Source organism: Phascolarctos cinereus, unplaced genomic scaffold, assembly GCF_003287225.1.
Source record: "Phascolarctos cinereus isolate Bilbo 61053 unplaced genomic scaffold, phaCin_HiC Scaffold_2;HRSCAF=192, whole genome shotgun sequence".
Classification (NCBI taxonomy): domain Eukaryota; kingdom Metazoa; phylum Chordata; class Mammalia; order Diprotodontia; family Phascolarctidae; genus Phascolarctos; species Phascolarctos cinereus.
Window position 1 is genome coordinate 158,705,877 of NW_027555625.1, and position 15,892 is coordinate 158,721,768.

At 41.5% G+C, this 15,892-nt stretch overlaps 1 protein-coding gene across 2 annotated transcripts in view; it reads right to left on the bottom strand.

Moving 5' to 3' along the window:
- The window catches only part of SLC24A3 (solute carrier family 24 member 3), a 745,252-nt gene extending 729,988 nt beyond the window's left edge, over nt 1-15,264 (bottom strand). The window contains exon 1 of one of the 2 annotated variants that reach the window (XM_020986733.2): nt 14,368-15,264. In XM_020986733.2, coding sequence (XP_020842392.1) covers nt 14,368-14,728 — 361 coding nt within the window. In that variant the 5' untranslated portion in view covers nt 14,729-15,264. The remainder of the gene's footprint in view (nt 1-14,367) is intronic. The other variant, XM_020986740.2, reaches the window with a different exon arrangement.
- Nucleotides 15,265-15,892: the final 628 nt, after the last annotated feature.

Sequence of the window (15,892 nt, forward strand, 5' to 3'; positions counted from 1 at the left end):
AAAATGAACAATTCTTGAAGGGTTAGCATCTCCAAGAATTGAAGGACCTTTGCCCATTCCCCTTGATCCTCTCTACCCCAGACTGTAGAACCATCAAAAAATCATCTTCATTCTCCTAAGAATAGTCTGAGGTGTAAAGACAAGAGCCACTAGCGAGGAATTTCATGGGAGCATATTGAGGACAAGAAACATTTTGTTTCTCTCTTTGTATCTCCACTGTCTAGCATAGTGCTTTGCAAATTTAGGTGCTCAATAAATGCTTGTTAGAGAAAGGAAGGGGAAGAGGGAGGAAGGGAAGGGATTGCTTTCTGAAAACTGAACTGGTTAGCATAGAAAACCAAGAGATTTCAGCCTCCATCATCTTTCCCCTGTGTCATTCTTCCATTAAAAAGGACAACACTAATCTAGGCACAGCATTTGATGTTGTTCATTCCTTACCAAATAAGCCAATTCCTTCCCTTTTCATGATCCAAATATTCTTTGAAGGATCTATGTTTTCTGATCGCATGGTAAGAATTCTTCTGAGTCCACTATTTAAGGTTAGTAGCTTTGACCATGATCAAAGGACAATATTTAGTTGATGCTTTGCGTGGGGGGGGGGGATCCTAGAAATTACATATATTAACCCCCTTTTTACAGACAAGGAAACTAAGATATAAGGAGATAAGTGACTTACCTATGACTACACAGTTAATAAGCAGTAGTGGTCCTTTTGGACTCTAACTTCTATGCCTCATTGCCTCTCATGTTGCATAAGAGGAAGAACCAAATCTTTGAGATAACTCTTAGCACCTAAGTTTATATCATTTAGGCCTAGTTTTTTACCCTTTACTTGTTCCTTCATTCAACTTAAATAAGCCTAAGTCAATTTAGAATGTCCAAAAACAAAGGGGAAAGAAACAGAAAAGACTTTAATTATGTCTGTCTAAGCAGAGCCTTGCTGTCAGGAGATAACTGGACTGGCCAGCTGCCCTCCCATCTGCTCTCGTTGCATGGCCCCAATCTTCAGCAGTAATCTGCTTGGGCCCAATTGGAAACCAGGGAAAATGCCTCTGGAGCAATCCACAAACCTCTGGGTAGAGAGAAATAATTGTTGCAAGACACACAACTATCCCTACAATGGAATGTCTTTATCTGGAGTAAAGATGAAAAAATAACAACAAAGAAGCCCACCTCTCTAGTTGCATTAAATGCTGCTGCTAAATGAATGAGAATAAATGAATGAGATAAAAATCAGCTTTCTGCTTGACCTTGTTCATCTTTCCCTGTCTTTTGCCCCCACAGAAGTTGTACCTGTCCACACTGTGCCATGGTAAAAACTTCGGGTAACCTTATGTGGAATTATAAGGAAGAAAAAGGAATCTAGGCATTCTGAACTATTATATGGCAACTGAAAAAATCAAATTCCAGCTCTCATTTTTATTCAAAATCTACCTCTCACTCTATAACCATTTATTGAAATGTACAATTGATTTCCATACTGTCATGATGTGGAGAAAATGTGCTTTTTAGAAGCAGCAGGTGTGCTGAGGAAAATAAGCACCAAGGCTTAGGATGCCTTAGTATGCCAACTTCATATTGGTGACAGAAACCCGGAGGGCCAAGTACTTTGAGTTCATAGAATTGGTATGTGATGGTCAGCCTGTGATCTCACAAGAACGTATCCTTCATAGGAGTATACATAAACAGAAAGCAGAGGTGTGAGTTTAATGTGATGGTATGATTATCCAAAAATAAATAAATAAATTAAGGGATAAGAAAGAAGAATGCACTGGAAGAAAGGGAAAGGGAGAGGTAGAATGGGATAACTTATCTGACAAAAAAAGAGGTCTAGAAGAGATTTTATAGTGGAGGGGGAAATGAGGGAAGTGGGGAGGGGAGCACATGAACCTTACCCTCATCAGAATTGGCTCAAAAAGGGGAAAATACACACACTTAGTTGGGTGTAGAAATCTATCTTACCATAAGAGAAGGGGAAGAGAAGGGCTGATAGAAGGGAAGACAAGGGGAGGTGAAAGTCAGAAGCAAAACACTTTTGAGAATGGACAGGGAAAAGGAGAGAGAGTAGGATAAACAGGGAAAAATAGGATGTAGGGAAATGCCTAGAAATCATTACTGTGAAAAAAAATTATAATGAGTTTCTCTGATAAAGACTTCATTTCTTAAACACATAGGAAACTGAGATGAATTTGTAGAAATAAAAGCCATTCCTCAATTGATAAATGATCAAAGGATGTTAACAGGCAATTTTCAGACAAAGTAATCAAAGCTATCTATAATCATATAAAAATGCTCTAAATCGTTATTGATGAGAGAAATGCAAATTAAAACACCTCTGAGCTTAAAACATCTGTCACATTGGCTAATATGACAGAAAAGGAAATTTAAAAATGTTAGAGGAAATATAGGAAAATTAAAACACTAATATACTATTGGTGAAGTTGTATATGGATTCAACCATTCTGGAGAGCAATTTGGAATTATATCCAAAGGGCCATAAAACCAGGCATACCTTTTGACCAAGCCATACGACTTCTAGGTCTGTATCCCAAAAAGATGAAAAACAAAAAGGAAAAGGACCTATGTGTACAAAAATACTTATTGCAGGTCTTTTAGTGGTGACAAAGAATTTGTCATTGAGGGGATGCCCATCAATTGGGGAATGACTGAACAGGTTGTTGTATGTGATTGTGATAGAATACTACTGTGCTTTAAGAAATGATGATCAGGATGCTCTCAGAAAAACATGAAAAGACTTACATGAACTGATGCGAAGTGAAATGAGCAGAACCATGAGAATATTGTACACAGTAACAGCAATATTGTATGATGATCTACTATGAATAACTTAGTTATACTCAGCATATAGTGATCCAAGACAATTCTGTGGGCCTTATGATAAAGGGTGCCATCCACCTCCAGAGAGAGAACTGGTGGAGCCTGAATGCAGATCAAAGATACTTTTTCTTTGCTTTCTTTATTTTTCTTGGGGCTTTTTTTGTCTGTGTTTTCTTTCACAGAATGACTTACATGGAAATGTGTTTTGCATTATTACACCTTGCTTGCCTTCTCAATGGGGGGGAGGAGGGAGGGAAAGAGAGAAATTTGAAAACAAAAAACCAAAGAATGTTACAATTGTTTTTACATGTAATTGGGAAAAAATAAAATATTAAATAAGATTTTAAAAGGAACATATCCTTCATAGAGTTGGAAGGGACCATAGTGATCATGCAGCCTAGGGGTTCTTAGTCTAAGGTCTGTATACTTATTTTTTTTTTAATTTGATAGCTGAATTTTAATATAATTGATTTCCTTTGTCATCCCAATACTTAATGCATCTAAAAACATTATTCTGAGATGGAGCTCATAGGCTTTAACTGGCTGCCAAAGGGATCCAAGACCCAAAATAAGGTTAGAGGCAGCTAGGTGGTGCAAAGAGTGCTGTGTTTGGAGTTAGGAAGGCCTAACTAATCTCAAATCCTGCCTTACATACTCACTAACTACCTAGTGAGTAATACTTAACCCCTCTCAGACTCAGTTTTCTAGAAAATAAGGATAACGATAGCACCTACATCCCAGGTTGTTGTGAAGATTAAGTGAGGATTTTGTAAAGTGCTTTGCAAACATTACAAAAACTAGCTATTATTAAGAACTCTTAATCTGGTCAAATATCCTCCTTTTACAGATGAAGAAACTGAAGGCCTATGAGGTGAAGTGACATGAAGTGACTCATTGGACTGGGAGAGTCTCTAGGGCAGGGACTATCTTTTGCTTTTCCTGTACCCCTAATTCTTAGCTCAGTACTTGCAAATAAGAGGCATTTGATACATTCTTATTGACTAACAATAAATATTTATTGACTGATATGCCTCATCACACCATTAGAGACAAAGTTAGAAGCAAAAACAAGAACTATGCCTAAACTTACTCACTCATCTTGTGTCCTTTCCCCAGTTCTTCCCTTCTGATGAGGAATTTTATCATTTTTTAATTTGTGATGGCACAACACAGACAGTAACTATTCTTCCTCAATTTTCTGAGATAGTCCCAGTTTAATATATTATGTCCCAATTCCTCCCCACTATTGAAATAGCCTAGAAATTTTATTATTTCAGCAAGAAAAAATAAAAGCAGCTGAATGAACCACTTTAGTCAGGAAGGAGTACAGTAAAAATATGCATGTCAAAAAAAGAGCACAAAAAAAAATGCAGACCCACAGGGTAAGGGAATGCAATGATAATAAAACCCATCATGTATATATCAATCAATCAATAAACATGAATTGATAGCCTACCATGTGCCAGGCACTATGCTAAGTGCTAGTACTGTATAGCTTATAAAGTACTTCACATACATTATATTATAGGATCCTCATAACAGCCCTGTGAGGAAGCTACCATAACCAGTGATTGTCCCCATTTTACTGATGAGGAAACAGGTTTAGACACATAATTTCTCACTCAGATTATGTACAAGTGATGTGTGACCATAGCTATGTACTGAGTATAAATGCCCATGACATGTTTCCTCTGACTTAAAGCCCCCAAATATCAGGTTCCATGAATAAGTAAATAAATAAATGTGTTTAATTATGGAAGCATGGCAATTGACCATATGTTCTAAATTTTAGTTCAGAAAATATAATTATCAAAATGGTAGGAAACCTGAGATTCTGGGTATAAGGTTAAAAGGTAGGTAGGCGAGATATTGCCTACCTGGTGTGAGCTAGAGTCAGGCAGAAATGTTGCCAACTTGAATCAGGCTGATATTTTCTGCTCCAGTCCCCTTAATCAACATGCTGAGGTCTAGAAATAATTAAGGCACCAAAATTTGTCCTCAGGCTCCCCCGATTTTTTCTGTACTCTCCTAAATTTCCTTTTCTACCAGTACTTTGCTTCCCACCCACTACTCCCAGCAAACATGCTATCAATCATTTATGCCATAGTGTGAACATGCCATTTTGTTACCTAAGGAGTATTTTCATTTTAAACCTAATCTCTAATTGTGTCTTTATCTTCTACTAAAATAAATCAGGAAGCTTTGCGGTAATATTCCTGGGACAAAGTTTTGCAGTCGATTTTGAAATCATGTCATATAAGGATTCTACTCTCCACTCCTGGACACATCAGTTCAATTCAAGGTTCATGTATTAAGCATCCATTATGTATAAGGTACCATGCTAATTTCTGTGGATACAAAGAAAAGAAAAAGGAAATAGTACCCGCCTTCAGAGCAATTACATTCTTCTGGGAGGTTTCATAATATATGTAAGTATGAATATGCCAAATAATATAAAAAATACAAAGTAATTTAAGGACTTGAGCACTAACAAATGCTGGGGGGAGGGGGATCAATAGATGTAATGGCACGAGACATGAATCCTGAAGGAAGCTAAAGATTTTAAGAGGTAGAGGTGAGTAGGGAGTACATTCCTAGAATCACAGATCAAAGAATTTTAAAGCTAGAGGCACCTTTGATTTTATGAACTCAACTCCCTCCCCGTTTTATAGATAAGAGAATCACCTAAGTTTATGCAAGTATGTCCAAGTGAGCATTTTCACTAGCTGTTCTCCACACCTGGAATGTTCTCCCCAATCATCTCTGCTTCCTGGCTTCCCTGGCTTCCTTTAAGTCCCAGCTAAAATCTCACTATCTACAAGAAGCTTTTCCTGATCCCTCTCAATTCTAGTATCTTCCTTCTATTGATTATTTCCAGTTTCTCCTGTCTATATCCTGCCTATAGTTTATTGTGGGTTGTTTGCATGTATGTGGTCTTCCCCATTCGCTTGTGAGCTCCTTGAGAGCAGGGACGGTCTTTTGCTTTCTTTGTATCCCCAGTCCTAAGCACAGTGCTTGGCATATGGTAGGCATTTAATAGATTTTTACCGACACTATATACAGAACATAGCTCAGGAGCAAAAAGGGGTTTCAATTTATACCAGCACATATTCCAGATTCCATTGTGTTTGGAAAATACCATTTCTACAAATCTTCTAACAGATCATCTCAAAGGTGGTTATTCTATTCAGTCAGTGGCACATAGTAACAAGAACACTGAATGAAGAGTCAGGATACCTCAGCTTGTTGTCCTGGCTATTCCACCAGGTAGCTGTGTGTTCTCAGACCAATTATTTTCCCTCTCTGGACTTTAGTTTCCTCATCTGTAAAAGGAAGAAACTGGCACTCGTCTCTAAAGCCCCTTCGAGCTCAGGTGAAGGGGGATGGGGGAGAGAACAACCTCTATGACCTACAACAGTGTCAGAAAATTCATTTGGCCATGGAAAATTTGGAATTCTGAAATAAATTGATGAAAAACTAATAAATTTTGGCCTAGGCAGTCTCAGAATATTGAATGGTTTGGGGACAAAGGGGGAGGGGTCATGGATATTTTGGAGCAAAATAGAGGAAATTAAAACTATTTTTATACTCCCTGACTTCTAAAAGGCAGAAGCCTTGAACTACTGCACCTCAAAGTGATCTCCAGCCCTCTGCCACCTCCATTCTTTTAGGTCTACAAAGAATGCCTTGGATCAGATCACATTGGGGACAGTCTTTTGAGCTAAGAGAAGAGTTTAATGTTACAGATTCCTCTTTTTTACACTATTAATTTCTGCTTCTATTCTGGTCTCTGTAAGACCCTTCCCCCAGTTTAGTCACAGACACATTTTTTACTTAGGCTGAGAACATGTACATTTATTTTCTCACTCTCTTCCCTTGACCTAATTTGCATTTGGCCCTTCAAGGGCCCTACATCAGATCTTCTTAACCTTGGATTAAGAGGGCTGTGAATAGATTTCAAAGAACACATGAACCTGAAAGGGAAGCAGGAAATAACACTTTTAATTTCACTAACCTCTAACTAAAATTGGGCATTTCCTTCAATTATGATTTTTAAAAATGACACCCTGAAAGGGAGTTCATGTACTTCACCAGTCAAGGGGTTTCATGACATACAAAAGGTTAAGAACTCCTACCCTACATGAAACTCATTGCCGTCCACAGTCTCCTGTTCTGGCTGTTAAAACATCCAGAGATGGGGCAACTAAGTGGCGCAGTGGATAGAGCACTGGCCCTGAAGTCAGGAGATCCTGAGTTCAAATCTGGCCTCAGAGCAAACACTTGACACTCACTAGTTGTGTGACCCTGCGCAAGTCACTTAACTCCAATCGCCTAAAAATAAAAAAAAAATTTTAAACATCCGGAGATAAAATTTCTCCTCATCTTGACCCACACTATCTCTGCTCTTCTTTCCTCAAACTCAGTGACTCTCCTTGAAGTCAAATGGAGTTGCCAAAATCATGCACTGTCAAATTAACCTCCACAGTTCTAGAAATCTCTTTGTAAATACTGGCTTTGAAATCCTTCTAGTTTCGCCATCCCTCCAGGGTAAAGGAATTCTCCTAAAAGAATGTGAAGCTAGGCAGTTAAAGAAATCTCTGAGAAAAATCTGGTTCAAGAGACAGCTAAGAAAAGCCAGGAGGAAAGACATATCTATATATGTTTATGCAGAAAATAGAAAAGTTTAAAACCAAATGTGTTTCTAAAATATTGTTGCTCTGATTCCAACATTCTGTTGCTTCTTTACTATAGATTCTAACTGAAAAAGGCAATGTAAGACCAGTATCTCCTCAGCATTCTCAGACCTCTCCTTCCCTTTCTGTAACTTTGCATCTAATTATTTCCCTTCAAACAGAAATCTCCCCATCATGAATTCGAATCTATCTAAAGCAATGGAGTCACTCCTCAAAAAGCAATGAGTCAAGCCAAATTCTACAGTTCATCTTTGAAAACATTACTGATGTTTTGTGTCCATTTTTAAATTGATCCTCTATTCTGAACCTGGGATCATCCTATCAACCTGGGAATCTGGACCTTCTAGAAATCATGACAGTTGGTCCCATGCCAAAATTCCTGATTGCTCTAGTCTCCCTTTTACCAAATCAGAGGATCACAGATGAGAAGCTAGAAGTACTGTCTTTGAGTAATGTAGCCAGCCCCCCTATTTGACTGATCCAAAGGGGTCCAAAGAATTTAAATGACTTGTCCAAGGTCACAAAGTAAGTGGTACAGTCAGGTTTTGAACTCAGGTACTCTGACTGTACTTTTTCCATGCTGCCACCTTTGAGAGGAAATTATCTAGTTGATCATTTTAAAAGACAAAAAAAGCCACAGGAAGCTAACCCAGAGCATGCAAAAATCACCGATGTTTGTTATAGAAGCTGAAAGAAAAACTCATCGCAGACAATGTCACACAACACACACACACACACACACATATACCTACATACATACATATGTATATATATAGCAGGTGTGAATGTATGTAAATATGCAGAGGATTGATCAGGAGAGTTCCATAATCAACTTGATTTTATAAGGCGGTAAGCTTCTATGTGGAACTTTGTATTGTATCAATTAATGAAAGAAGGAAACAAGCACTTATGAAGTGCCTACTATGTGCCAGGCACTGTACTAAGCATTTACAAATATTATCTCATTTGATCCTCATAACAACCTTGGGAGGTAGCTGTTATTATGATCTCCACTGAAGAAACTTAGGTAGGCAGAGGTTAAGTGATTTGACCAGGGTCACATAATTAGTATCTAAGGCTGAATTTGAACTCAGATCTTCCTGACTCCAGGCCCCACTCTCTATCTGTTGTGCCACCTAACTACCTCTTAAGGATAAATTAATTGACTCAAGTTTAATTTTGGACCTATTGTGGATAAATGGGTTGGGTCAGGATTTTCAAAGACAGACACTCCTTTGTACTGAGCCTGTATTTAAAAATGGGGGTGAGGGCAGTTGAAGAGTTGGAGCCTTTTAAACTTTTTCCCCCTTTTCCTGTCTGACCAGACCACAGAGCATTGGAATTAAAAAGTGGCCAGCCTCCTCCCCTTCAACCCTTGCACACATTCATGTGTACACACACACACACACACACACACACACACACACACACACACACCACACCTGTCCTGAACCTATAATGACCACCTTGCAGTGGAGGCACATGAGAAAGCCATAGGCTCTCACCATATTGCCTAAAGGGAGAGTTTAGGGTATTGGTTTTATGGAAAGAAAAAAGACCATTTCCTGGGAAGTACCAGGCTTGGGCTTTCTTTTTCCATTCCAAGCTTGAGAGTTCAGGCACCTAGCTGTCTAGAGACAAAAGGGAGAGTTCCTAGATAGCACTAGCCTCAAGGTTACCTCAGGGTTCAAGAGTTCTTGATCCCAGCCCTCTAGAGAGAAAAGTAAGGATTTCCTAGATAATTCCCTGTTACTGGATGACCCAGCATTGAGGTGGGAGGGTGGAGAGGTTACCTTTTGGAGAGAGAGGAGGACCATGGAATCTAACCCAAGAGTTGGATTGGGTGGGGGGTGCCTTGAGAAATATTAACTTCTAAAGAAGAGGATTAAGTAAGTGGCCCTCATAGTAAGTGAATAAGACATGAAGAAAGGGAACTAAGATTTGGGTTTTACCCGTGACCATTACTATAAGTTACTTGGACAGATGAGAAAGGGAGGGGGGTGACCTCTTGAGTAATCCTGAGTTCATTTCTTTCCAGAAGAGTCCAAGCCCTTGAGATATTATCATCAAACTAGAGGCTTGTCTGTGTCTCCAGCATGAAAGTTGGACTCACACTAATGGCCTAGGGACTTCAACTCTAGTGATACAAAGTTTGTTTTCCTTCCAATGGGACATTCAGTTGAGGGGAGGTGGAGGGTGTAGGGGGAATTATCATTGTTTACAGGCAACTTTATGTCCTTAGGTATTTTCTGTAAGGTGAAACAAAGACTATCCTGTACTGATTACATTGTTACTTTGAATGAATGCATAGGACCTAAGAACCCTCTTTCCAAGACCAGTAGAGACCTAGACATGGGCTTATATTCAAACTAGGCAGAGAGTTCTCTGAGAGAATCTCTGACTAGGGGCAAAATACACCAAAGAGTTATAATCTGGTGACTGCTGCCAAAAATGAACCTGCTCAGTATAAACCCAAAGAATTGGGTGACAAGTCACAGGTTATGTACGTAATAGTGTACCATAACTTATAGAAAGTTGGCCTCAAGAGCTATCACCTCTGATACAGAGTGGCTGTGTGAGCCCAGGCAACTTGCTTAATCTGTTAGTACTCAGTACTCTCAATACCTCTCAGTACAATCTCAGCAGGCAATTTCCTGAAACCATAGCACAATTGTTGATCTGCATTCATAGAGTGCATTTCCTCAAGGGACTTCCCTATATCAGTGAAATCACAGTTTCAAAATACCCCCTCCCAAGTATATACACGGGCACAATCAAATTTGTTGGCTATTGAGTAAGTATTCTTTTAATCTCATATATGGACATACAATCATCACCTATATTCAATCCAGCTTGGTTTCTTCTTGGGGATGAAGGTGTTTAATCAACACATGAAATTGGTGAGCAGTATAGATCTATATGCATATATGCCTCATAAAACCTAGAATCAGGTATTCAAGATTAGCTCTACTTTTTACTCATCATATGACATTGGTTAAGTCACTTAGCTTCTCTGTCACTCCCCTTCCTCTCTGACACTTCTCCATCCATAGAATTCAGGTGATGCTTCCAACTTCACAGGATAGTTTTGTAGATCAGATAAAATCATATATGTGAAAGAATTTTATAAACTACAATGTAGTCTATAAATGGAAGCTGTAATTGGTATTCTTATGTCTCCAGTGGACTTTGAAAGAACACAGAAAATGTGACCTTGGCGGGTAATAGGAGGAGAGGGAAACCAAATCACTAAACTTCTATAAAGAAGGCTTAAGGTTTCTTCCATTCCTGACCTGTAGGGTTGCTTAATAAATTCTTGTGTTAAGTATCCCTCCCAAGAAGAAACCAGTTTGGGTTGAATGGAGGTAGTAGTCATGAATAGAATTTCTCGAGTCCAGGAATCTCACAGAATGATAAGTGATAGTGTAATATGATCTCTGTCATACATTTTTTATTTTGACTTGTCTAAAGGAGTTCTATTTTTCAAACAAAACACTACATGCAAAGTGCAAGTATCTAAGCCATTACATTAGTTTAGATTTAGAAGTAACAACAATCTTGACATGTCTTTAATGGTAAATAAAACATTAGCTTTGATCATTAGGCTGTGTGTGTGTGTGTGTGTGTGTCTGTGTGTCTGTGTGTATCTGTGTGTGTATTACAGTTTTACTAAAAGAGTAACATGGGTTCTAAGAAACAAAGGAGGCTATGAGGAGTCAAAATTCCAGGGTTCAGATCTTGGCTCTCATTGCTGTATGACTGAGTAAACCATTCAGTCCGTCTGAGTCTCACTAAGCTCAGGCTTTAAGATAGCGCCAAATTTTAGTTTTCATTATTATATTAATGGAATCATTGGATTCAGAAGTGGAAGGGACCTTAAAGATATCCAGTTCAACTTCATTTTCTAACTGAAGAAACTGAGGCCAGGGCCATAAAATAGCTTCCTTAAGATCCCACAGGGGGCAGTGCTGGTCTTCTGACTCCAAGGCCAGGGAATTCCCTGCTATCTGCTTTTCTTAAGGACTAATACATATAGGGGATTTCACATTTCTCATTTCAAAGTCACTTTCTAAATGCTTACATTTCATGAACTTCCAAATTCTTTTCATTGTAAATAAATCTCAAGGGATTATGCTGAGAGACTGTACCTTGCTACAAAATCCCTTTGTGGCTTACTATGCATTGGAATTATCAATATTTGATGGAGGGAAAAATGATTAGAGGCAGAAGCACAAATAACATTTCTTTTTTGGGAAGTTAACTCATGAAGCACAGTGTTCTTAACCTTATCTACCATTTTCTGTCTGATCTTCAACTACTCATGTTACTTGCTTAGTTCATCGTTCAGAAGATAGGGTTTGGAATATCATATGTTCTTGCTACTAAAAGGAGAAAATGGGAGAAAGGAAGGGAAATGGGAGAGAGAGGTCAATCAAGGGGAGAGAATGAGAGATTGGGCCATATCTGAGTCAGTAACTACCTGAAAAGAAATGTCCCTCCTTGGGAAGTCATTTCAAAATGGCGTTCTCATCGTGGAGCATCAAGTTCCCTTAGTGGATGATGAGCACACACAGGCCACTCATCCCTAAGGGCATGCAGCCGCCTGCAGTAGATAGATTGAACTGTATGGCTCATATTCTCATTCTAGAAATTAAAAATATCTTTTAAACCCTGGAAAGTGGACGGAACTACATGAGTCACAAAGAATAACATGAAAACTGGAGGAACAAATGGATAAGATGTAATTTATTTGGAATGGTTTCTCCTGAAGACAAAAAAAAAAGCCTAACCCACCTATAAACTGCCTTTTTCACCTCATAAAAGTTGAAGGGATTTAAAAGGGGGGTTAATGATGGATTTCTCTTAATTTGAATTAACCAATCAACCAATCCTTTGGCAGCTCATAAACCCACATTTGGAAAGATGTTTCATCTTCACTCAAACAAGCACAGCCTCCTTTTCAACGACCATGTTTGCAGAATGAGAGCACCTCAGGAAAAAATGGAAGGTAGTTCTCTCCAACATTCACTTGGTTCTGTGGGCAAAGGATCATTGATAGTGAAGTCTGGTAAAGAAACTGCAGCTCAAACTCCAAAACAGATCATTTGGCTTGAATAGGCTATAATCCTGTCTCTCCAATATTTAGATATCCCAGTTTATTAGACATTGTGAAAGTTTTCTGCCATCATCAAATTAAATCTGTAAGTTTTCATATAACTGTATGCTAAGGCTGCTATGATCATCAATTTCGAGACAGAAGGGACCCCAGAGGCCACTTAACCCTCATTTTATAACTGGGGAAAGTGAGATCCAATGAGATGAAGTGACTAGCCCAAGAAACACAGACAGGAACTGGTAGATCTGAGATTTGATCCCAGGCTCTTTATCTCCAATGCCCATGCTTTTCCTGCTGTATCAGTCCTTATTTGTGACTTTGTTTTTCACAAGTATTTTGCTGTTTTCCTATTAAAAGTGCCATTAAAGGCACACAATATGGAATGGTCAGTTCTACAGAAACTGATCTTCCTGAAACCTTAATTTCTGAGGCAACTAAACACCTTGGGCTAAATGTAGTTTTCAGTAAATGACTGTCCCAAGTACAATTCTTCTCCACGGTCTTTTTCTGTCTAAGAGAACTCAGGATGAAAAAAAAAGTGTAGTTCAGAGCAGTGGCTGATTTAGAGAGAAAGGGAAATGAGTAGGTCAGGTGACAGGGAGGGAATTAATTACTAGATTCAGGTAGTAGAATCTAGTCAATTTCCCCCCCCCCTCCCCAGAGCTGCAAGAAAAAGTATCATTTTGAAAAGAATCAGACTGGATTAACAAAGTATAAGTCAGAGGAATGCAAAACCCAAGTGCAGGAAAAGATGTCTTGCTGATGGGTAACTAGTTTAAAGGAACTAAGTTGGCTTATAAACTCTGCTTGAAGGGTCAACAGTTTCCTTCTATTAAAAGTTAGGCTTGTTCTCTGACAGCATGAGCCTGCCTGTCAAAGGTGGCTTTGATACTTTCTGCTCCCCTCATCCACAGAAAAGCCAGAATAGTCTTATGTGTAGGAATTTAAGAAAAAACAATCATTTTATCTTTTCCACATGCCCATGGGGTTTACAGGTGGTTACCTTAGAAAGGCGTCACTAAGAACTAAGGACAGATGCTTGTTAGGAAACCATGACCTTTAGAAACCTGTAAGGGTAACTTTATTTGTTGGGGTGAATGGGTTATTCCTGGGGTCACTTTGAAGGGTTTCTGTTAGGAGGGAGATTGTGTTTCCCCCTTCCCATTTCACAGAAGAGGGGGATGGGGAGGCACAAACAGATAAAGTATGTGTGACAAGCTCAAGATGGGAATTCCCAACAATTCCAGACCAACACTAACAGATTCAAAGGATTCTCCAGTACCCCCGTCTTCCCCTGTCCTCTGCCACCTGCCCCTTCAATCTTAAAATTTCTCTGCCAGGAGGTATCTGACCACACAGACAGATTACAGTCCTTCGCTTGCTCCCCACTCTGAGCCCCCCATTCTCCAGCACTCTCCGGACAACGCTGGGCAGGTGGTGGGGGTGGGGGGGTTGATAAAGCACAGCTCAGAGTGAGGGTGATTGCCCCTGGTGACTGCACTCTCCATCCCCAATCTCCTATCCCACCGAGTCAGGAATACCTTGACTCGAGCACAACCCATACTGAAATCAGTCCCCCCCCCCATTACCACTGCCTCCCACCTTCAACACACACACACACACACACACACACACACACACACAAAGACAAAGTCCACCCCGAGGAGATGCCTCGCGAATCCCCTGCGATCCGCAACGCCAACTCCGGCAGAAACTCACCGGCTTTATCAGCCCAGTTACCCAGGGACGACAGGAGCAGCAAGAGGGAGCCCAGGAAGCAGACCTGGCCCAGCAGCAGCTCCTTTCTTTTCCTGCGAGCCCGGAGCCGGTGCTGGGTGCTGGGCAGGAGCGGCAGCATCTCCGACTGCCGGAGGGGCAGCAGCAGCGGTGGTGGTGGCCGGGGCAGGAGGAGTAGGCGGCGGCGAGCCGGCGCTGGAGCCTGAGCCTGAGCCCGAGCTGGAGCTGGATCCGGAGCCAGAGCCAGAGCCGGAGCCAGGGCTGGAGCCTGAGCAACAGCTGCAACGGCGACCCGAGCCTGCTGTCCGCTCCCCTTCTCCAGCGCCAGCTTCACTACATCCATTAGCTTTTCCCTGCGTGTACACACAGACACACGCGCACACACACACTCGCACACTCACACGCGCGCACACACGCGCGCGCGCTCACACACACACTCACTCACACACACACACACACACACACACACACACTCTCCTCACTCTCACACCGTCTCTTCTGCTGGTGAGCAGGGAGATGAGCCCAAGGAAGGGGCGATGGGGGCAAAAAAGGTCTGGTCTCCCAGGGTCTGTAGGTGCCCCTGAGGTAGAATCAGCTGCTTGCAAACTCCGCCGGGCAGGCTCGCGGAAGCCCCTGGATTTTCCTCTCGCTCGCTTGCTTGCTCGCTAGCTCTGCTCGCCTAACCCACCCCGCCTGCTTGCCCGCCCGCCCCCTCTTCTAGCCTGTGCAGAGGCAGGAGCTGTAGACAAGTCCTCTTAATCCATGGTCCTAAGGCTACCACCCCCTTCCTCCCCTCAAACAAGATCACAGCCCCGGGGAGAAGGACGAAGGCTCGGGACCCCAGGCGGCAGCGGTGGAGGCGTGGGGAGGCGAAGGGAGGAGGAGAAGAGGAGGAGGAGGAGGAGGAGAAGGAGGAGGAGGAGGAGGAGGAGGAGGAGGAGGAGAGAGGAGGAGGAGGAGGATTTGCCATGGATGCTACCCCCGGTCTTGCCAGCGAAGCCTGAATAGGGGTGGAAGAGAAAGAGAGGTGTGTGTGTGTGTGTGTGTGTGTGTGTGTGTGTGTGTGTGTGTGTGTGTGTGTGTGTGTGTGTCCCGGGGTGGGGGGAGGAGAAGAAAAAGGAGAGGAGGAAGAAAAAGCAAAAAGAGGAGGGTGGGAGCGCAGTGCTGTTGCCGTCTGTGCTAGGGGATGGAGGAAGGAATGAGAGGGAAGTGGATGAGGAAGAACACACCGAAATAAGCATACACAGAGGAAAAGAGATGTCTTAGAGAAAGGATCCACCCGAAACTTTCCGATCACCCGCGAGCTTCCTGGGGTCTTCCATTCACCCCACCCTCTTCTCCCCCACTGAGTGTCACTACCCAGGATGGGGGAACTGTGGGGGCTCTCCCTTCACCGCCTCCACTCTTCACCTGCTCTTCCCTTGAACACCTCCCCGACGAAGATCCTCCAGAACTCCCCTAAACCAGGACAACCAGCCATTCTGCCTTGATCCTTCATGCCACCTTT